Source organism: Salmo salar, chromosome ssa06 (assembly GCF_905237065.1).
Source record: "Salmo salar chromosome ssa06, Ssal_v3.1, whole genome shotgun sequence".
NCBI lineage: Eukaryota > Metazoa > Chordata > Actinopteri > Salmoniformes > Salmonidae > Salmo > Salmo salar.
Genome location: NC_059447.1, coordinates 67098407 through 67122061, shown reverse-complemented (window position 1 = coordinate 67122061; position 23655 = coordinate 67098407). Strand labels below are relative to the sequence as shown.

At 43.6% G+C, this 23655-nt stretch overlaps 1 protein-coding gene across 4 annotated transcripts in view; it reads left to right on the top strand.

The window, feature by feature from the left end:
- Positions 1–23655, top strand: part of LOC106607884 (protein dispatched homolog 1) — a 75508-nt gene that overhangs the window by 32560 nt on the left and 19293 nt on the right. For 3 of the 4 annotated variants that reach the window (XM_014205349.2, XM_045720895.1, XM_014205350.2), the window contains exon 4: positions 14668–15283. In XM_014205349.2, the coding sequence (XP_014060824.2) occupies positions 14709–15283 (575 nt within the window). In that variant the 5' untranslated portion in view covers positions 14668–14708. Of the gene's footprint in view, positions 1–11171; positions 11457–14667; positions 15284–23655 lie in introns of those variants that run through there. The other variant, XM_014205348.2, reaches the window with a different exon arrangement.

Sequence of the window (23655 nt, the reverse complement as noted above, 5' to 3'; positions counted from 1 at the left end):
AATCTTTTGTCTTGCCCATTCACCCTCTGAATGGCACTCAAATATAATCCATTTCTCAAGGCTTAAAAATCCTTCTTTAACCTGTCTCCTCCATTCCGACTACACTGATTGAAGTGGATTTAACAGTGGACATCAATAAGGGATCATAGCTTTCACCTGGATTCACCTGGTCAGTCTATGTCGTGGAAAGAGCAGGTGTTCTTAATGTTTGTACACTCAGTGTATATAATTGCAGCACTGAACTTTAATGTTAGGTTGTTAATGATGGATTGCATCATGGAACAGAGGGCAAAGACCAGTCATCACTGGCTAGAATCCTCCAACACTCCTCTCCAAACAAACAATGTCTTTGTTAGAATTCATAACAATGAGTAGGAATCAACACAAAGGGAAATGAATGAAACAAACAAACAGACAGGATGATTATGGAAAATAACAGGCTGGCAATCTGTCTCTTTGTAGGGTTTTTAATTGGTGTGTTGTAATTAGTTCAGTTAAAGCTGTGTTGTTGGTCATGCTGCTCTAGCAGACTAATGGGCTGAGTATGGAGCTAAGTGGGTGCATGTCCACGGCTGTGCCAGCCAGTGGTTTATGAGCCACTCTCATTCACTTGTTCCTTAACACTCTCCCTGCTTGATTATGGATGTGTAGCCTTGGTGTGTGTGTGTGTGTGTGTGTGTGTGTGTGTGTGTGTGTGTGTGTGTGTGTGTGTGTGTGTGTGTGTGTGTGTGTGTGTGTGTGTGTGTGTGTGTGTGTGTGTGCATGCGACACGAACCCGTGGGGGAGGTTTATGAAAGGAAAAAAGCTTCTCCAATGCCGTTTGGGGAGGCATGTTGACCCAAAGCATGATGTAATTCAATAAGCCTGTCACTATCATTTTCCCACTTCTTTTAATGGGCAGGAGTTTAATCCAGGTTCTGTAGCAGGCAGGTCCCCATAATTTTCTCTGGGCGAGGAGTTTTTCCTGCTCCATCCATTTTACTGTCATATTTCACTGTTTATAAATATTTATGCACATAACAGCTAATAAAGTCAGGTCTGACTAGGAACTGGACGGCTTTCCAGTTTTAATTTTGAAGATATTATATAATGCTGGTGGAGACGCCAAAAAGCTGTATCCACCCTTTTTTAATAATAATAATAACAGCTTGTTTTCTCATGTAAAATGAAAATGACAAACAGACCTTCACCCCTATAAGTATGCATATACATACTCTCTTACATACACAAACATACCCTCATATGTCCATGTCTGCTCCGTACCCTGATGTCCTGAAGTGGGTGGATGGATGGGCCGGGGCATTCTATACAAACACAGGGAGTTGTGAGGAGACACCTGTAGCTCTCAAGTCTCTTTCTCCTCGGCTCCTGGTACAGTATCAGTGTCCTTTTGATGTACGATTTGTTATTGGTTTTGGGGCCCGGGGCAGCAACGTTTCAAATGTGTTAAGTGGATCGGCTGTCAGAAAGTTCCACAGCCATTCTTTGTGAGTGATTCTTTTAGTATTATTTGTTTTTACTTTACGGATAGGGACTTTGAGATTAGCCCCCCCCCTTTCCCCACACTGCCCCCCCTTCCCAGCGCACCTCTTCTATCACAGTGAAAAGACACACACACCCCATCCTCCACACCCGCAGTATCAGGGCCACATGTGAATGTGACAGACAGGAGTACACATATGTGAGTATTTATAGTCTACATTTGTCAAAGAGCACATTTATCATGTGGCCCGCTGGTGTCAGTGCTGCGTTCTCATGTCTCTCTCCCTCTGCTGGTACTCAGCGCGACACCCAGCACCTGCACACCTGACACACACACACATTTTGCCTTACATTGATAAATGCACCCCTCACCACAGAAATCACTCTTGAGAACTCGCAATCTATCCAGTCTGGTCCAGGAGAACTCGATGGGCCTAACTTTTCTACAGTCATTTTGTTGTTTGGTCTTAAGATTGTACAGGGAAGAATTTGAAAGGTTTGCTCCATCAAACTTGCGACCCTAGCCATTCACGACATATGGCAGGGATAAGCCTTAAAGAGAGAGAAGTGTTGTGCCTTCAGGGCTGAAGTGATTTTTATTTGGAACCACTTAAGATATTCACCTGTGTATTTTTTTTACATTTATTTAACCTTTATTTAACTAGTCACTTAAGAACAAATTCTTATTTACAATGACAGCCTACCCCGGCCAAACCCGGACGATGCTGGGCCAATTGTGCGCCGCCCTATGGGACTCCCAATCACGGCTGGATGTGATACAGCCTGGATTCGAACCAGGGACTGTTGCACTGAGATGCTATGCCTTAGACCACTGTGCCACTTGAGAGCCCTGAAATTGCTTAATTTGGCAAGAATGGTAAATAACCTCTTGGGCCTTTTAACCAATCATAAAGTGCACAGAGCCGTCTTAGCGTGCCCATAAAAGCATAATTACACCAGTCCAAGACCAGCTTTTTACATTGGTTGCCATTCTTTACTAAACCCTCGTAACGACGTATAGCTGGTTAGCTGCCAGTAGCTAGCTGAATGCCATTACTCAGTCATTCTGGGAAAGGTTAATGCACTGTTCTGTACTGGTCTTGAGGTGTATAGAGTAGTATTACTTAGCTGTGAACAGATCTAATAACTGGGCCTGCACTTACCGTGTAAAAACAAGGTGGGAAAGGAACGAGGTGGGAAAGGAAGAGAGATGTGAAAATCTTATTGTGTTAAAATGTCGACGCTTTTCCATTTTTTTTCAGTTCTGGAGGAGCAGCTGCAGAGGCCTAAGCCCCGTCTCAGTGGTTTACCCCCTCCGTAGGGAGTATGACAGAGTCCAAATGCCAGCTCTGCCCCAACCCTCCTAAAAACAGAGAGACCCATTAGTAAGGCTAATACACACACACACACGCTCTAGCCCTCCCAAACCAGAGTCTCATTAGTGAGGCGAATTCACCCCAACCCCGTCAGAAAGTCTGCTTGTCCTTGGGCCGCTGAGTGAGATGACACAGGATGAAGTCATTCCATTTATGTTGGCACAGAGACCGGGCTGATGCCAGGCCTGCCAAGAGTTCTTGGACACGTCTCACGATGGTGAGAGGGACAGGAACCAAAAGGTTTGTGTCGCAGTACATTGGACCCACGTCCAGCATTGCCTTTGTAAAGCCTGTGTTGAAAACCCCACTGAAATAAGACAGGTGGTGACGTTGAAGAATGCATGACGATGAAAGTTGGGAAAGGTTCCTGTTCATGTCTCCACTCCTAAAGCAACTTTTTTTACATTATTATTTTTGGATAATGTGTGTACCTTATTATCCATAATTTCATTCATTTTGCGCTCTCCCAGTATTTCTGAATGACAGTATTATGTCAGTGGTGTGTGATCTCACACCTAGACTGTTTTGCCACAGAAAATGTAGCGTCATGATTTTTCCTCTCTGTCCGGCACTGTGTGATATACCAACCGTGGAATCAGAGGGTCCCAGAGAAATTTGACATCCCCGTCCCAAAAGGTAGCCATCGGAGGCTGGATTTTGACAGACATCCCCCCCACCCCCTTTCCTTCCCAACAGAGGCCGGAGAGGAGAGGAGCTGCCCTGTCCTGTGTTTGTAGAGCAGGGGCTAGGGGGAAGTTTGACTCTGGAAAGCTTTGGCTGTGTTTGGGCAATTCATCAAAGGCTCAGCCGACCTGATGAACAAACGCTAAATTTGGGCTCCTCAAAGAGTCTCTTTCCATTACCCCCACAGGCCAACACCAGCCTCCTCCTTTTCCTTCCCCGTCGGCTCGGCTGGACTGCCCTGTCTGTCTCAGCCCTTCGTTAGCATCTCAGCAAGCCCAAGATCAAACAACAACTCCTTCCTTCCACTGTCACTCTCCTCTAGTGTCTGTAGTGCCAGCCTCAGTTTGTTAGTGCTGTGAGAGCCCCCTTCTCTGAGAGGCTAGACAGGGATTAAAACTGTCATTGACCAGAGGAGGAACTATACCACGTGTCTCTTCTGGCACTGAACGTGTTTTTATGGATCAAAAAGGTGCTTAGGTGGTGGGTGTGGCATGGGCCGTGGCAGGGGCGTGGCAATGAGCATTTTCATTTTAAGCCAATTTTCTGCAATACTACAAATTTCTCCATGGAGCTGAGATGTATTGTTTTCAGTTTTAAAGCTAATTTCCTGCAATTCTACACATTTTGCCATGCAGCTGAGAGAAAATGTTGCAGTTTTAAAGCTAATTTCCTGCGAATCTACATATTATTTTTTATTTTTTAATTTTTTTAATGTATTTTATTTTATTGAATATCCGAAACATACAATATACTTGCAGTGAAGCCGCTAAACTACTACACCATACCAGTCATCCAACAGACTCCCATTAAGAGCGACACACAGAATCATCCAGGGTCAATGCCCTGTTCAAGGGCACGTTGACAGATCTCCCACCAGGCCAAAAAACGTGAACCCGAACCCTCCAAGATCCCCCCACAGTTCCCCAATAGCTGTCCCTCAATCATTCGAGACCCCTCCCACAGTCCCCCCCCCCCCACAAGAAGAAAAATTAAAATTAAAAATACAATTAATTCCATTCCCCACCCCCAAAAACCCTCCCAATGCACCAACAACCAAGAGAATGAACTAAAGAGAAAAAAATAAAAAGACAGAAGAAAACAGCAAACAACAATGCAACATTTTTTTAAATAATAAAACATTTAAAACAAAGGACATCAAGGACAACTCATCATCATAACAGCAATGCCAACTGTATATGTTTGTGTGCATGTCTGGCACTATTACATGTATGTGTGAGTTCTTGTATGTTTATTTGAATGAGAGTGTGTATATATGCATGTGTACAAACACCTGCACGGCATCAGCCTCAGGCAAACCGGCATTAGTGGTAAAAAAAACTGCCCCTCAGTGTCATTCAAACGTACTATTTAAGTTTTATTTTGACTTTATTTTTTTAATTTTATCTTTGACCATCATTCTATCTCCCGCACAGCAACTCCACTCCCACTTGTCTCCAATTCCACATCCCAACCCTCAGCTTCCCTCAGCCCATCCCATCTATCTCTGCTGGCCACCCACTTCGGGTTTCTACGCAACACATATCTTTCAACTATGCTGTGATGTTTAACGTACAATTTCAATCTATCTAATCGAATAGAATCCACAGATTGCGAGTTGAAGATAAATACTTTTACTAAGAGTATTAGTAATTGACTGACCCGGTCTCTCCAGATCTCCTAACAGTACTATTTCTGGGGTCAATTTTAGATCAATGCTATGCATTTTCAGCCATTCCTGAGCCTGAGACCAGAAACAGGCTACCTGAGGGCAATACCAAAATAAATTGTCTATTGATTCTGTATCCTCACAACACAATCTGCAGAGCTTCAATGATTTTATGCCCCAAATATTCAACATTTTGTTGGTGGCAAGAATTCTATATAATAATTTTAGCTGAAAAGCACCAAGTCTTGCGTTGTTTTATATATCAACTCATACACCCTGTACCATGGAATTGGTACATCAAAAATCTCTTCCCAACTATTTTGCAATCTGTATGGCACAGTTGTCAACATCCTGGTCCTCAAATTAAACTGGTATACTTTCCTATTTATGCTATTTTTATTCCTCCATCAGTTTTAATCCTTTATATTGGGCAGACAGACCAGTTCCCTACCTCCTCCCGCTGCCACCCGCCTCCTCTATTTTTGGGGTAATTCGGTAATCAATTGGTTGTACTCTTGGATTCAGCAGATCTTCCCGTACAAGTCTGATAACTCCATGAAGGACATAACTCTACTATGCCAATTTACAATATCATTTAAGAACAAAATCCCCTTTTCAAACATCTTTCCCATAAGTACAGGTATTTTATCAACCAGCACATTTGAGTTCAGCCATAATATTTGTTCTATCTTTTCAGGGAAAAATTGTAGCCAGCTCTGCAATGCTTGTTTGAAAAAGAGAGATACTTTGAAAAAAGTATAATTTTCAATGAATCGAAAATGAGACATGGCAATCTGCACAAAGGCAAAAAGGCCATTTTTAAACAATGGATGAGCTTTTCTTACTATCTACTTGAGAACCATTTAGGGTTCAAGTACAACTTTTGAATAAGTGAAGCTTTTAGAGGTTTAGTGCTTTTATATTTAATAATCTCAACCCACCCAATTCATATTCATTATATAGATAGGCACGTTTTATTTTGTCTGCTTTAGCGTCCCAGATAAATAAAAATATTTTTTGCTCATATGATTTGAAAAACGAATCATCAGGAGTAGGCAGCGCCATAAGTAAGTGAATAAACTGAGATATGACTAAGGAGTTAATCAGGGCAATTTTTCCATAAATAGACAGGTATTTACCTCTCCATGGTTGCAGGATCTTGTCTATTTTTACAAGTTTTCTATTGAAATTCATTATGGAGAGCTTATTTATATATTTTGTCATATGAATACCAAGTATGTCTACTTCACCATCAGCCTGTTTTATAGGTAAACTGCAGGGTAATGTAAAAGTTTTTTAAAGATCCAATACGTAATATTGTACACTTATCATAATTATGTTTTAATCCAGAGAGTACGGAAAAGTTATCAAGATCTTCAATGAGACATTGCGGACTTAATATAAAACTTGAGTCATCGGCATACATGGACACCTTTGTTTTTAAGCCTTGGATTTCTAATCCTCTAATGTCCATATTCTGCCATGGAGCTGAGAGCTGAGATTTTTTCATTTTTTATTTAATATTCTGCCATGGATAATGCTGTTTTGCTCAAACATAATATCAAAATGGATACTGCTAAATTGATTGTTTTGTGAATTTTCAATTCTCCCTGACTGTCTAGCTGAATATTATTATAATAGTTTTTTTTACACAACACTTAGGTGGCCCGCCCAAGAATTACAATGGCAGAAAAATCCCTGCACTTGAGGAGAAGAGGAAGAAAAGGGATAGAGGTGGAGAGAGAGAGAAAGCCGAGGGTGCACTGCCGCTGTATGTGAAAGGAGGACAAAGGCCCAGTCCAAAGCCCTGACACCATGTGAAATCCTTTGTAAAAACAACTGTAATTAGAAGGCAGAGCCTGCTTTTGTGCCAAAGGGCTTTGTGAGGGTGGTACTGGTGGGTTGGGAGGTTACTTCCCAGTCCAAGGCTGGAGTAAGGCTGAAGAACAACCCTCTGTTAATTGGGTTCTAAGAATCCTTTCCCCTTGTCTTCTGAAACATACACATCTAGGTTTTTTTTTTGGTGTGTGTTCTGGGATTGTCAAAGATATGGCCTAGCAATTCATTGTGCCCCAAAATAAGTTTGTTCTTGATCATCACGATAATAGGCCTATTCCATCCTTAGAGGACTTGAAAGGAAAGAACAAACCATTTATCAGCAAATGACAAAAATGTCACTCTTCTATCAGTCTGTCAAAGTGAGTATAGAACAGGTGCTTGTGATCTCATCTACACCTCCAAGCTGCCCATCAACACCTCTCAGAGGAATGTAGATTAGCATTACGGCCATCCAGCTACACCACCCCGGTATCTCTTTAATTTCAAGGTTTCTCCAGCCTTTTTTCATGTTTATCTTCTCTTCTGGGACATGAAGCAGGTCATATGGCTACAGCATGTAGCTGGTTGGGGTTTCACTTTCTCCTGCTACTCCAGCAACTCCTTGCACTTGTTCTTTGGTCCCTTGAATCTCCAGCTAGACAACGAGGATAATTCAGCACAAAGGCTATTCTTCTAACTGTCTGTGGCCATAGGGAGAAGTGAAGCCTCAGTTTGTGTGTATAAAGTTTAGTGTACTTTAATAAACGTACAGATTTAGGCCCAACCTAGAGTGTTCTCTTTAGGCCTTGTCTAACTCTGGCAGTAAGTCCTGGCCATCCCTGCGGACTTGGGGAGTGTTAATCGGGTGGGAGATGTCCGTCCTCACTCTGGAGGTGTCAGAGGTATTTGGTTTCCCTTGGTTTCCGAAACGTAGACTCACAGAAGCCACATAGCAATGTCAGCAATGCTGCAAGATGAGAGCGATACTACCCCCCCCCATTACCACATGCAGGGGTAACTGCAATGCACAATGGGGTTGTAACATTATCTGACGGATGGTTCCTGCCTGATTTCAGCTTTCACGATTGCCTATTAGGTCACCGTAAATGTGCTTCCAAATCAAAACGAGTTGGATCATGTTTAATTTATAGCAGGAAACCTTTTGTGCAGTGCATGTTTTTTCTCTCAGCTGTTTGAAGTTTTATGTCCATGGAATGTGCAAGAGGGAGCGGCTTTGGCTCTTTACCTTGGGCATTTGTGCTGCATTTTGTTTAAGCGTAGGCCTAAATGTATTCTGCATCTGTGCAAACCTGAACGTGTATCTTTTGTAAGGGATCCTTCAGTTGTCCTACAGTATTTTCTGTCACCCTAGTACTTTCAATATTGCTTTGACCCTTGCATTTAGGAAGTACAAGCTCCAATAGAGCAGGCTATTGCAAAACTTTATCACATTTCCATTGGTGCGCCAAATTATAACAGGGAACATGAAACAGAAAACCCGTTCTTACAACTGTCTTACTCCAAGTCCATTCCTGGAAGTGTTTAGAAACCTCTCTCTCCTTTTTTTTCTTTCATTGTTGGCTGACCCCGTCAGTTTGATGAACTGTGGGTGATCAGTGCTGGGACCAGTATGCTTTGATTACAGCTTCATCCCGTTACTGTGCCCTTTGATGTGGTTTCCCTGCAGTCCAGGGCCACAGTGGCCGCCAGCCAGCCTCTTGTTATTTCAAAGGGGGCATCCTCGCTCGACTCGGATGGCCAGGGCTGACCAGGCAGATGACCACCACAGGCATGGCTGGATATTGATACACCAGGCTTTAGTGTGATAATCCTAGCCACTCATGAGGTTTAATGGGGCTATAGGCTCTGCACTTCAACCATAAAGCGTTTATTCACACTGAGCTAACTAGCCCGTAATGCAGTGGTTCCCAAACTTTTTCACTCAGCCCCCCCTTCCAGCATTGGCGAACATCCCCCGCTCCCCCGCGCACAGCACTGTTCATGACACAAACTGTTTACACCCCTCGTTGATGGAGAGAATTGAGCAGATTTCAAGCTTATTTTCTGCAACTCTACACATTTTGTCATTGGGTGCAAAGAACATTTAGCAGTTTTGAAGCAAATTTTCTTACCATTTTATACATTTTGCCATGTCTAATGTGTATTCCTGTGATATTTGAGTGACTAAAAAATTACAACATGGACATTTCTGACAAGTTATGTCTCTCTAAGATATGTAATGACTGACATGACAAGAGGAACTGATGATGCACTACCCAATTTCTAAATGACACCCTGTGCATTCTACTATTACAACTTTGAAGAGTAAGTTTAAAGCCGGACTGAGGTCCCCCTGCGCCCCACAGGTTGGGAACCACTGCTGTAATGTACACTCAACTGTATATGAATAGGTAATAATCATGTTTGGTCACACGCACAGGCTTTGTTGTTGAGTGGGACTTTCTTGGTACTGTGTGATGTAATTTATTCAAATTGCTTGTTATTATTTTCTTTGTGTCTACAGTAACCTACATAATGTAGTGTAGGCCTACTGTATTTTTGCTTTGCAAGTAGGCTTACGTTAGGCTATATTGTTTTTGTTGGCTAGTAATCACTTAAACAGGGTGTTTATCGAAAGATTTGTGTTGGATGTTCTGCTAGGTTAACATTAGTATAGCTCATTGAAACTACAGATGTACATAACAAACCACAATGTAGGCCTATACAGCAGTTAGGACTCAATGAAAGTTGACCTGAAAGTTTGCTGCTGGTAAAGAATGGTAAACACAACTGTTCTAAACAAAGAAAACCTAGGTACTTTCCTTGGAGCCAGCACCCTACTGCAGTGCATATTATGGTGTGCTATATGAACTGTGTCCTGATGCTGGCGGACAGCTGAAATGAAAGCCAGGTATAGCCTCTCCCTTTCCATGATTCCATGTGAGGAATAACCCACCCCGCTGAGCAGAATGCTCTGAGCACAGAAAGTGTCCAAAGATTTTCCAACAGTCCGGAAGACGAGCTCTTTCCATTTTTCATCTTTTCAATGTGGGAAAGATTGTGATATTGCATGGTGGTGTAATGGAGACATGCAACATGGGCACAAAATGTTCTTGAAATAGTCCAAAGGATATGGTAAACATTTTATTGTGTGGCGGCGGCCCAACTGTTGGTTGGGTATGGTTTTATCAGAAAGTCCACAGTGTGTTTTGAATCAAACCACAGTTATTTCAAGGGAATGGGCAGGGCAGAGAGGTCTGACCTAAAGGGAGGTCTGAGCAGAAGGGGAGTATATTTTAGGGAGTTATTACATTATAGGACCCAGCCAAAAGACAGAACACAGCTGGACTGTAATCTTTAATTTGGTGTAGGCCATGACGTGGGTGGAGTCATAATGAAGTGTTTTGAGGTAAAACAAAAAGTTGTATTGATACCAAAACCGTGATTATTTCACGACTTAATTTTATTGGTCAGTTTCATTTGTAAACTTGGTGTTAGGTCATTATTCTCTCTTACACATCCCTCTGGCTGGAAATCCGCGTTATAATGCGCATTACATTTAAAAGTATAATTTCCAATTGAGCCGACATACAGTATGCAGCGTTTATCTTGAATGCAGATAGGCGACAAAGCGCGATCGGATTGAATCCTGGCCTTAGAAACCTCTCAATAATAGTCAGTGATTGTCTGAATAACATCCTAAATAAGCTGCTCAGAAGATTTTCATTTTCCTGTCGTGATTATGAAATAAATCAGACTCATAACACATTGTTTCTAGTCTAGTTTGTTTTGCTGTTTACTAGCTAGTAGCCTCGTCGAAAAACGACGTGATTTTAAAGGTATGGCAACGCGAGACACATGCCGCGTTCAGAACAACTGAGAACTCGGAACTGAGAACTGGGAAATCTCCAACTTCCTACTTCAGTGCATTTGAAATAACTGGGAACTGGAAAAAAGGTGCTGAGATTGAGAAAAATCGATTATAACGGTAATCAAACTCGGAGTTCCAACTCCAGTCCCCCAGTTGTTTTGAACGCGGCATAACTAGCTAGTGATGGTAATACTACTACTGATGATGATGATGATGATGCTGGACCTCCGTTCTTCCAGCTGCTGTGTGCTGCAGAGGCCTTGATTGGGTTAAAAGTCGACAAGCATCATCACGAACATCCTATCAGTGGGCTAGTGCGCAGTCCCACACCCAGACCACCGCCTGCGTTTACGGAGACAGGGTGCATGTATGTGTCATTCCGGCAGTCCGCTTCTCAGTGAGAAACGACCTTCTTTCGCCGCGACGTGTTGCTCTCTTTCTGAGTGTTTTGTTAAACTAGTGGTGGATACTGTAAACGTAATCCGTTTTCGGTTAATACATTCAATTTAGACGAGCACGAACGAAACGCAGGCATCCAGAGCTTGAACACTTCGATAAGGTACCGTATCAAAAATTCGTTAAATGTCTGCTGTGTATCGATCCTCTGAAAAAATACTGTTTTAAAATCCATAATCTTAATGGTTATACATGTATATTTGTGTCTTGTTCCAACTGTTTTGGCTACTAAAGTGGGAGTTTAGGATACGATATAGATAGCGGATTCCTTCTCCGCTGTTACAAGGTATTGGAACGAAATAATGAAAAGTGATGTTTCGCTGAATGGGATGCACCGGTCTTTTGCTGAACGCTGGTGTAGATTCCTATCGGAATGTTTTTTTAGACGCGTTTAGCCTCATCATGTAACCTACATAACTTTAGTTGATCAACATTATATTTGGTAGGCTAATATGGCCATACATCGACATAACAGAAAAGCTTATTCAGTGTGACCGCAGCTTAGTTAAAACGTTAGTGGTCACGCAGCCTACTTTTAAAGTTGAAACAAAACGAAATTTTACAAAAAATCATTTAATATGGTTTCATATCTCATAGTGATGCAACATTGTAGTTTATTTTCTTATTTAATCCTAATGCTCTCTCTGGAGCAATGTATTTTAATACATTATGGCTAATGTATAAAATAGAAAAAATAAATATGCTGCTTGTCTTCATTTCAGCTTCACATTGATTGGTCAAGGCATGATGACGGTATGACACCAAACCAGCTTATTTACCTATTTAACTTGATACAATGCAGTAGCCTTGAGCGAGAACGCCATATAGGTATGTAAAACCCAGCTGTGGAAATGGGCCAAAGTTTCAGGCTTGTCATAAGCTGCTCAGACACTGTTAGAATATGAATGTCAAAGTCCTCAGTCCTCTCAGGCATGTACTTGTAGTTTCCAGGATACATTCTGTTATTAGGCGGAAGTTATTAACTGTCTTGACTGAGTCCTTTTATTAATGATTGTCCTATTAGCTTTAAATAAAGGGATGAGGTACTTTGCCTCCTGCTGCATACCTCGTAGTTGCACAGGTTCACCCCAAATGAATCACAAACTCAACATGAATGCAGAAAAATGCATCCGTTATTCTAAACCTTTGCAGTTTCCACAAACCTCATTGTGTCGGTCGTAAGCATAGTGTGACCGTCAGTTCTTAAAACCAAAATCTGTAACATCCCAGTGTTTGCAGATACACACAAAAAAATGTATATATAAACAGTTTATTAATTAAATAATTGTTAAGGACATGTCGTCAGTGTTCCTTTTTAGGACAGTCGTTCCACACTGTAATATGTCCGTTGTTTCCTGAGGGGTACAGACCCCTGTTTGTGTCAGACTACAGACTGGCCTAGATGTCTCACCTGGATTTCAGCGCTCAGTATTGGAGCCCACACAGCCATCTAAATTCCTGTGGCCGTGGAGCAATGTTAAAGGAAGATGTGTACAGGTAGAGAGAGGGACGCAACTGATTTTTTTAGCCAAGCATAGTCATGTTTTTCATATCACAGTTCATATCACAAAGATCCAGGCTACTCTCTTAAGTCTCTTTTTCATACTTAATCATTTCATTGCCAGCTTTTCAGCTTTTCTATCATTGTTGGTAACTTGTGATTTTTGGGAAACTAAAAACGTAACCTTCATTTCCCCTGCACTGCCTGCTATTCGGAGCCCTTCCGACAGAGCGAGATTGAAGTTCTCCTTCCCCCCCCCCCCATTCCCACAGCTCTGACTCGACTGGGCTGTCAGTCTCATGTTACCCCCTACCTTATTCATGTTGAGGCATCGCAGAACACATTCATTCACATTCACTGCATCACGGCTGTTTCCCTGCATGGAGAAAAGATTTTCCTAGAAGGCTATATTATATATCCTAATGGGTGTCGGTTGAACACAATCACATCCAGTTTAGTTTGGCATCAATATATTTGATGTAGCCTACGATTGTGTGTGTGTGTGTACTGTGTTCGTATGCGATCACATGGAGCCAAGCCGAACTTGGAGAAATGGGTCCGTAGTGAGTTTGAGGGAACGTAATTTGCAAGAAGCTGTGTCATGTGTAAAGTTTGTCTTGACAGATGTGAATATTTTAAAATGCAAAATTTCTACAAGGTACGGTAAAGAAAGTAGCCTTTAAAAAAGTTGCATAGTTTATCAAATAGGAAAATAAAGAAGAATAGAAGCCACATTCAGTAGATTTGTTTTTTAAGGCAATATTTATGCGTTATGATATGGTAGTAATAATGTGTTGTGATGTACAGGGGGATTTTCTGCACTGCAGTACATTTCCATCTAGTGCAGTTCCATGTCTATCTCTCGGTCCTAGGCGTGATGTGGATGAAGTAGACCGTACTGCGTGGGAACTAGTGAGAAGTCGTTTTTTTCTCCCCACCTCAGCCTTTAGTTATTGTAGGGAGATGAGGTTCTCTCAGGACTCCCCGTCACATTGACTGAGAGAGATGTATTTATCTGGGTTCACGTCAAATCTGTTTCAGCGGGGGTTGGTGTTTGGTAACCTTCCAACTTAACAACCAACCATAACCGTGCATTACCTGTGAAAGGCAATTCACTACTTAAAAAAAAAATCTTACTCCAAAATGTCCCAACTGAAGTCATTTTATATTACACATAGCCTGAAAGTATTCTGTAGTAAGAGTCATAGGGGCTGAAATGCTAGCAACTTGAACACTTGAAGACCTCTGTTTTAATCTTATTCTGTTGGAAATGTTTCATACTTTTCATAATGTAGAAATAGCCTATCTCATGCTCCCTGAACAGAGTCTGCCAATTCATACCCTATCGTGTCGTATCCATACCTTATAAATCACACTATTCAGACAAAAATGGCAGTGAGGAAGGTAGAGAAATATGGTAAAGTGACTAATATTTCCCATTTAGCTTTAATTCAGAAAATCAATGAGGATTGATCACTAATTAACTTTGTGTTGCTTGTATCTGTTCCCAGTCTCCTCCTGGCCTAGAAAGAACAAGTTAATTATCTGTTTTCCTGACTGGTCATTGCATTCTGTTTTGATCTGAGTTTTGAGTGTGAACCCTTGTACTGTTTACTGTCTCATTCTCTCCCCTTCGCCCACGCTGCTCCCTGGCTCCAGGCCTCCTTTCCTCTCGTTGCCCCACTCAGCTCAGCTCACCAGCTCTGTGTGAATAGAGTCAATGTTCATCTGAATGTCAACATGACTAGCTACAGTTAAGAGCTAACTATTGGCCTGTCTGCTTTACCTCCCCTTTTCCGTTTATGTTCTGCAGAGGAGTGGCAAACACTGCACCAGGCCGGCAGGAGGAGGGCGATGGCCCTGAGTGACGCCAATGGTGACCTCCTGCTCCTCAGCAATGGCAGCCTGTCACCCAGCGTCACCACGACGGCCAGCGGCCCAGAGGCCAGTGCGAGCCTCAGCAGCACGGAAAGAGGGGACGTCACCGTTGTTTCCACACCCAGAACACAGCAGAGGCAGAGGCACCAACCAAGGCCAACACCACCGCACAAGGAGCCCCAGCAGAGATCCAGAGTGAGTCAGAATGGAGGCATCATCAAGCAGAACGGTTCCCTAAGGGCCCCTTCGTCTTCCTCCACCTCCTCACACCTCACAGACTCTCAAAGGTTGTCCAAGCTCCTGCCCTCCACAACTTCCTTCCCCTCTTCTCCTCCGCTGTCTCCACCTCCCCCGTGCTGCCACCGCTGCCCATTCCATCCCCCCCTGTGCTGCCACGGCAACCAGCAGGAGTGCCACATCTTCCAGACCCATGCCCCTGCCCTGCCCCTTCAACCGGGCTCCTGCTGCCTGCAGGCCTCTCCTCCATCCCTTTGTTTACACCACCGCTGGCAGGAGCACCTCCAGAACCAGCCCAATGTGGCTGGCCTCAGGTACGTGTGTGATGACTGTGTGTTTCTGTGTGTACGCCGGTTCGTGCTTCTCTCTGCCACGGGGTGGCCTTAGGCATATCTCTATTACCCTGCCTCTCCAACAGAAGCCCTTTCATTGCGTTTCCTTGCTGAATGGGTGCTGACTGAATGCTTACTAACATATCACAGTATTTAGGGATAATGTTAGGGGTGCTATGTAGTACCATTATGTACATGGCTGTTTAAGAATATGTACATGCATGTAACTGTAGCCTTGAATTCTTCCCCAGAGGAATGTGTTTTGAGTCAACTGTTTATGTAGGGTGGGTTTTCAGTTTTGATAGTGTGATATCTGAAACATTTTCAACATTTGACATGGTTAAATAGTAATTTTGCATTACACCATGTCAGTCATGTAACTGCTTGCATGCTACAGAATTGGACCCTGTATTGAGAAATCAATACATAGTTAGAACTGCCCTTTTCTCCTAACACATATCTAAATTCAGCTCTATAATCCCTCTGCCTGCCTGTTGACCCATGCCTGATTGTTCTGTTGTGTGGAGGTCAAGGTGATTTCCTAGGGAGATAACCTGTGGTCCCAGGGGTGCCAACCCAGCAGATGCAGGGAGGAGGAGGGGTCAGCCATCCAGGCACCCAGGGAGCACAATACCAGCCCCAGAGCCACCCCCTCTGCACCCCCCAACCCCAATGAAAGAGAGCTTTGAGAGCCCCAGGGGCTGCAGGGCCGCTGTCCCTCCTCAGGCCCCAGCCTGTCCCGTCAATCCACAGGGACTGTCCCCCTGGCCTCTCCCAAGCCTCCGCTCGCTCATCAGCATTGAGGCTCTTCTAGGACAGGTGCTGATGGTCTGGGTGTCCTTTCATGGTCTGGGTGTCCTTTTTCCAAGGCAAACACAATGCAGACAGTACCAACACACAGCTCAGCCAGACGAGATAATCTCTACAAGTATGTCTGGCCGGGGACAGAGGTTTCCTCCATGCAGCATCTCCCTGTTGTCATAACTCAAATCATTTTGCGTATTTTAACCCCTGTAACTGCCATTTCCTGCAATCTAGAACAAACAAAAAATTGCCATTAGGGTGTGGTGTCCGGCCTTAAATTATAACAAATAAAGTAAAATATATATATATGTACACATATATACTTACTGTTCAAAAGTTTGGGGTCACTTAGAAATGTCCTTGTTTTTGAAAGAAAAGCACATTTTATGTCCATTAAAATAACATCAAATTGATCAGAAATACAGTGTAGACATTGTTAATGTTGTAAATGACTAATGTAGCTAGAAACAGCAGATTTTTTTAAATGGAATATCTACATAGGTGTACAGAGGCCCATTATCAGCAACCATCACTCCTGTGTTCCAATGGCACGTTGTGTTAGTTAATCCAAGTTTATCATTTTAAAAGGCTAGTTGATCATTAGAAAACCCTTTTGCAATTATGTTAGCACAGCTGAAAACCATTGTTCTGATTAAAGAAGCAATAAAACTGGCCTTTAGACTAGTTGAGTATCTGGAGTATCAGCATTTATGGGTTCGATTACAGGCTCAAAATGGCCAGAAACAAATAACTTTCTTCTGAAACTTGTCAGTCTATTCTTGTTCTGAGAAATGAAGGCTATTCCATGCGAGAAATTACCAAATAAATCGAAGATCTCGTACAACGCGGTGTACTACTCACTTCACAGAACAGCGCAACCTTGCTCTAACCAGAATAGAAAGAGGAGTGTTAGGCCCCGCCCGGTGCACAACTGAGTAAGAGGACAAGTACATTAGAGTGTCTAGTCTGAGAAACAGACGCCTCACAAGTCCTCAACTGGCAGCTTCATTAAATACTACCCGCAAAACACCAGTCTCAACGTCAACAGTGAGAGGCGACTCCGGGATGCTGAGTTCCTCTCTCCAGTGTCTGTGTTATTTTGCCCATCTTAATCTTTTCTTTTTATTGGCCAGTCTGAGATATGGCTTTTTCTTTGCAACTCTGCCTAGAAGGCCAGCATCCCGGAGTCGCCACTTCACTGTTGACGTTGAGACTGGTGTTTGCCGAACATACACAGTGCATTCGAAAAGTATTCAGACCCCTTGACTTTTATCAGATTTTGTTACGTTACAGCCTAAATGTAAAATGGATTAAATTGTTTCCCCCCCTCTCATCAATCTAAACACAATACACCATAATGACAAAGCAAAAACAGGTTTTTAGAATTTTTCGCAAATATATAAAAATACAAAACTGAAATATCACATTTACATACGTTTCAGACCCTTTCATTAGTTCTTTGTTGAAGCACCTCTGGCAGTGATTACAGCCTCGAGTCTTCTTGGGTATAAAGCTACAAGCTTGCTAGACCTATATTTGGGGAGTTTCTCCCATTCTTCTCTGCAGATCCTCTCAAGCTTTGTCAGGTTGGATGGGGAGCGTTGCTGCACAGCTATTTTCAGGTCTCTCCAGAGATTTTCGATCGGGTTCAAGTCCAGGCTCTGGCTGGTCCACTCAAGGAAATTCAAAGATTTGACCCGAAGCCACTCCTACGTTGTCTTGGCTGTGTGCTTAAGGTCATTGTCCTGTTGGAAGGTAAACCTTCGCCCCAGTCTGTCCTGAGCACTTTGGAGCTTGACTAGTCTCCCAGTCCCTGCCGCTGAAAAACATCCCCACAGCATGATGCTGCCACCACCATACTTCACCGTAGCGATGGTGCCAGGTTTCCTCCAGACGTGACGCTTGGCATTCAGGGCAAAGAGTTTATTCTTGGTTTCATCAGACCAGAGAATCTTGTGTCTCATGGTCTGAGAGTCCTTTAGGTGCCTTTTGGCAAACTCCAAGTGGACTGTCATGTGCCTGATTGGTGGAGTGCTGCAGAGATGGTTGTCCTTCTGGAAGATTCTCCCATCTCCACAGAGGAACTCCGGAGCTCTGTCAGAGTGACTATCGGGTATTTGGTCACCTCCCTGACCAGGCTCTTCTCCCCCGATTGCTCAGTTTGGCCGTGCGGCTAGCTCTAGGAAGAGTCTTGGGGGTTCCAAACTTCTTCCATTTAAGAATAATGAAGGCCACTGTGTTCCTGTCAACCTTCAATGCTGCAGAAATGTTTTGGTACCCTTCCCCAGATCTGTGCCTCGACACAATCCTGTCTCGGAGCTCTACGGACAATGCCTTTGACCCCATGGCTTGGTTTTTGCTCTGACATGCACTGTCAACTGTGGGACCTTATATAGACAGGTGTGTGCCTTTCCAAATCATGTCCAATCAATACAATTTACCACAGGTTGACTCTAATCAAGTTGTAAAAACATCTCAAGGATGATCAATGGATACAGGATGCACCTGAGCTCAATTTCGAGTCTCATAGCAACATTTCGAGTCTCATAGCAAAGAGCTTTAATTTTACGTAGTGGCCAGTCCACAAGGTGACGCATTTAGCAAGTCGTTTTCTCCGCCTTCCTGCAAACCACAGACTGAACTATATTTTACACTGGAGCCATGTAATGCTTTCCTTAATCATTTATTTACTTTGTGTATTTTGTTATTTATCTCCAACTCCACAGCATACAAAATAGAAGATAAATATTGCAGTTGTAATTATTTACTCATGTCAGCTCCTCTTTATAGTTACGGAGAGGTTCATTTGTGTAAGACTATCTTTTCGCCTGGAAATTTCCTACCGAATTGAGTTAGATCCCTGTATCTTCATTAGAGAAATGTCTTCTGTGGCTGTGAGAGATTAGGTATATACTCGTATCAGGTGCCGGTGTGCGCACAGCAAACTCCATCCACGCACATTAGGCAGTTGGGTGGGCAAGGTGTGGCAAAGGATATCATTGCAGCCATTTGGATGCATTCGCTGGCATCTGTGGCTTTCGTAAAAAAAATAAAAAAATATTCCGTGTCTGAATAAAGAGCTGATGTTCCTCAGCCACTGTATTTAGTAAATAGGTCCCTCTTGTTCTGTGATGACAGGTTTGAATTACAGGCCGATGTTGAGTTGCTCTCAGTTCCAATCCCCTGTACAGTAGTATTGTGTCTCCAGAGAGATTGGAGATGGAAAGATAAGAGGGAAGGATAAGCCTGGCTGTCTGGTACACAGTCTCCGAGTCCCTGACTGGCCCCAGACGTTCAGGGCTTTGGGCCTCTCCTTTTACCGTCGTGTTGGAGCACAGTGCGCCAAAGAATCCCTCCTCGCATGGAGGGAGAGGCTTTTTAATGCCTTGGTAATTTGAGGGTACGCAGTCAGACAAGATCGTGTCAAATATCAATTTGATCTCAAAGGCTGTGATCCGTGAGATTAGGCAGGGGATTACGTGTATGATTACAGCACTTGGCCGTTACGCCCTGCTTTATAGAGGCCCCCTCCTCTTCCCCCTCCCGATATAAGGTTGCACTGGAGTTTCTTCCTCAGGCATTTCAGGCCTTTGTGTGTTTGTCCAAGAACTACACATTTAGGAACTACAGTATATAACTCCTGTTGAGATACATGGAAAGTATTAATCCACCCATTGTAAAATTATAGTCTCTCTTTCTGTGTGTATGTGTTTTACTCTGAGAAGTAAATGGACTTATCCTTGAATGTCATGTCCAAAATCCACTATTAAGGAAAAGGCCAGCTCAGCAGATCTGTTGAGAAGATGAAGGATCTCTCTGTCTGGGTCTGGGAAATGCATTAAGATTGGCAGTGCCTGAATGGTAAGATTATCCTTCATGGTGACTTTTTTTTTATTTTTTATGATTTGAGGATCAGGGGGAAACAGTCAGAGCAGAGGATGAGTCTGAGTCTGTGAACTTGAAGTCAGTCAGTCAGTCAGGCGTTTGACTGCAGTTAGCCTCATCTCAATAGGTTTTCAGGTGTTGGTTTCTTCCACGCCTTTAATTGTCTTGATAGAACACTCTCAAGGCACCTTTCAGCTCTTGCTGCTCTCCCAGAGAGAGAGAGAGAACGAGAGAGCTGCATCTACCTGTGCTGCCGAGACTGGCCTGACCTTCCAAGGCTGAACAACCCCCAAAGAGCCCGCTGACACTGAACTATTCAGGGTCATGTCATGTTTGTAACCTCTCCCTTCACACTCCACTCACCCGGGGAAGGGTTTTGCCCATGCGTTGCTTCCTGCTACAGTACATTCATGTTATTGTAGCGGCCACAAGTTTGGATTGGTTTCATGCTTTCTCAGATAGCAGGCATATTTTTATTATCTCACACGTGTTTGATTTTGTACCAAGTACCATTTTTTTTGTTTCCATGGTGTGCAGGAAAACCTATAAAAACATGACACCTCATCCAGCTGGAATGTTTCATCATATTGGATGAATTAAAAAAAATCCTATCAGTTGAATACGCAATTATGACTAGGGGCCATATATGGAAATATATGGAAAATCAAGGCAGAAAAGCCTTGATATGAATGCATAGACCATCTTTTTTTTAAATCACGCCTCAGATATCTTTTACCCAGTGAGAGATCATTTTTGGAGACATTAACTAATATGCCAAGCTGTCTGACAGCTGCAAGCCCCAACCGGCCAGGCGGCCTGAAATTGATCTTTGTGCTATGGATTTCAGGGTGTCAGTTTGACAAGGCTTTGCACATTATCAAGAATAACAACTGTTTGCTATGCCTGCTGCGGTCTGAGGGGGCCTGGAGTCCTGGACCTCGATGTGAACCCCTGTGAAGTAGCGGCAGGGCTCTTCACGCTACCGTTTTATCCATTTGGCCCATTAACCACTGTACAGAGACATCCATCACGCCCAGCCTCAGCCTTGACTGATGAAGAAGCACCCTGGTGTCTCTGGGGAGATCAGGGGAAAGGAGAGATGAGCACTGCCTGCCCCAGGAAGACACAAAATATGAGGGAAGGAGGGAGGGAACCACCCAGTTTGCTTCCAGAGCCTTCCATTGGCTTCTTAGAACAGGTCTGCATCTATGTGGAGTGAGTTAAGCACAGGCAGTAGTCTAGTACACCACAGCACACCCTCCTGATCAACGTGTGTGTGTGTGTGTGTGTGTGTGTGTGTGTGTGTGTGTGTGTGTGTGTGTGTGTGTGTGTGTGTGTGTGTGTGTGTGTGTGTGTGTGTGTGTGTGTGTGTGTGTGTGTGTGTGTGTGTGTGTGTGTGTGTGTGTGTGTCAAGGATTTAGCCTGCTACATGAGTACAGGGAGGAGCTCCACTGACAGACAGGTCAACACTACCCTGTTTCTGCCCTCAGAGTTGCTATGTTGTACATAGTGTTTTTACCCCATGCATACCTTTACCCAGGATCAACCGAATTGGGCCAAAAAGCTTCTCCCCCCCCCGGGACAATTTATCACCTGCTTTAACACTGAGACACTTCTGCCTGTTGTAAAACTTGAGAAATGGGACCCTACTGGCCTCTTACTTCAGCAGTTAATTTGCTGGTGAAGTTGACAATCTGGGTCTCTTAGAAGCTTGTAAGCCGCTTTTGTTGATTTTAGACGTTTTCACCTGAAGAAACCCAACTTAATGCTCTCATCCACGGGTTAGGGAGTGAGAGGGCTTCGGGGGGGTGAGAGTGATTCGGGGGGGAGGGGCAGCTGACTCCCGTACATGCATGGAAAATAACAGGAGGGGTGAGCTCCCAGTGCCCCTGCTCCAGACTGCTCCAGTCCATGCTCTATACTGTATGGCCCCTGAGCATGGGGCAAAGCAAAGCCCATAAAGGTACCCACCCAAGCCATACTATCCTATAAACCAGGATCAAAGCTGGATCTGAACAGCACTCTGTCATAACTTCAAATTTGGTTGCTCTTTTTTCTTTCTTCTTCTGGTAGAGAGAGCAGTTAGTGAGGCTTTATTACTGGTCTTCTTCTGGTAGAGAGAGCAGTTAGTGAGGCTTCATTTCTGGTCTTCTGGTAGAGAGAGCAGTTAGTGAGGCTTCATTACTGGTCTTCTGGTAGAGAGAGCAGTTAGTGAGGCTTCATTACTGGTCTTCTGGTAGAGAGAGCAGTTAGTGAGGCTTTATTACTGGTCTTCTGGTAGAGAGAGCAGTTAGTGAGGCTTCATTACTGGTCTTCTGGTAGAGAGAGCAGTTAGTGAGGCTTCATTACTGGTCTTCTTCTGGTAGAGAGAGCAGTTAGTGAGGCTTCATTACTGGTCTTCTGGTAGAGAGAGCAGTTAGTGAGGCTTCATTACTGGTCTTCTTCTGGTAGAGAGAGCAGTTAGTGAGGCTTCATTACTGGTCCTCCCACGGCTGACTCGGCTCCCTGGGGATTAGGCCTAATGGAAGATTTGATAACTTTTGTAATGCTTTATAAATAGTTACTAGCATGTAGTGTGATCCCGTATAATGCCCTTTTAACAGCCTGTCCTAATGGTATTTAAGTTGAGGCACAATCCCTCAATCATGTATGTGCAGAATTGCATTGTATATTTAGTTTATAATGGTTCAAAACCAGTCTTGAGAATACACTGTACTATTCTTCCTGGATTCAATTAATATTCAAACATTTAACATAACAATGCATGCAGCTTGATGTACTAACGTCATTCTGATATACTGTAGATGTGAAGGTTCTTATGAATCACTTCGTTTTTTTCTCTTAGTTTCTTCAGCCTCTGCGCACTTGGTGAACATAGCTAATGGTTGGAATTTTCCAGCTCGGCCACCCCCCCCATCCTCACACTCACTCTCTCAGCTCAGGGAGGACAGGTCAGACTTCATTACTGGCCTCTAACTGACGCTCAGCCCCAACAGCCGCTGGCCCTGGTCTGCAACTCACCAGACGGCTGTGTCACCAGACACTTCCAAGATGTCACAGCGCCGTCTCGCCAAACCCTCTTTGTCAAGAGCTGCGGTTAGAGCTGGAGAGCCTTCAGACACTGTGGCCTTAGATGGCCCGGAGAGAGCAGAGAACATGGATAGAATAGTATAAAGAGGAGGTGGGAGGGATGAACATGTATCTCTTTACACAAAAGATACCCTGATATCTCTGTGAGATCAGTCCCAGGACAACAAACGGGCGTGCTGGATCAAAGAGACCCAGGCAGGAGCTAGAGGCACTGCTGTGCTTGAAACTGGATATTGTAGGTAAACAAAGAGGAATATGTGGTGCTTGGGCTGGGCTTTTTACATGAGTTTACCTTTCTGTCTAGACATGTATGCACCTGATCACGTATCAAGTCTTAATGGAGGGCGTATCTTGAAATTGGGCCAAATGATGAGTAAATAAGAATTTGCCTAGTTAAATAAAAAATGTAATAAAAAAATGAGGGGGAGGTTTCTCTCAAAATGGCCGCCACTACAGGCAGGGAACTCTAGCCTGGTTACCATTCTGTTTAACTGCTCTAGCCAGCATGACAACTGCAACAGAGTTGGCTAATGCAGCAACAGTGTGTCAACTAGGGGTGGGCAGCTCATGTCAAT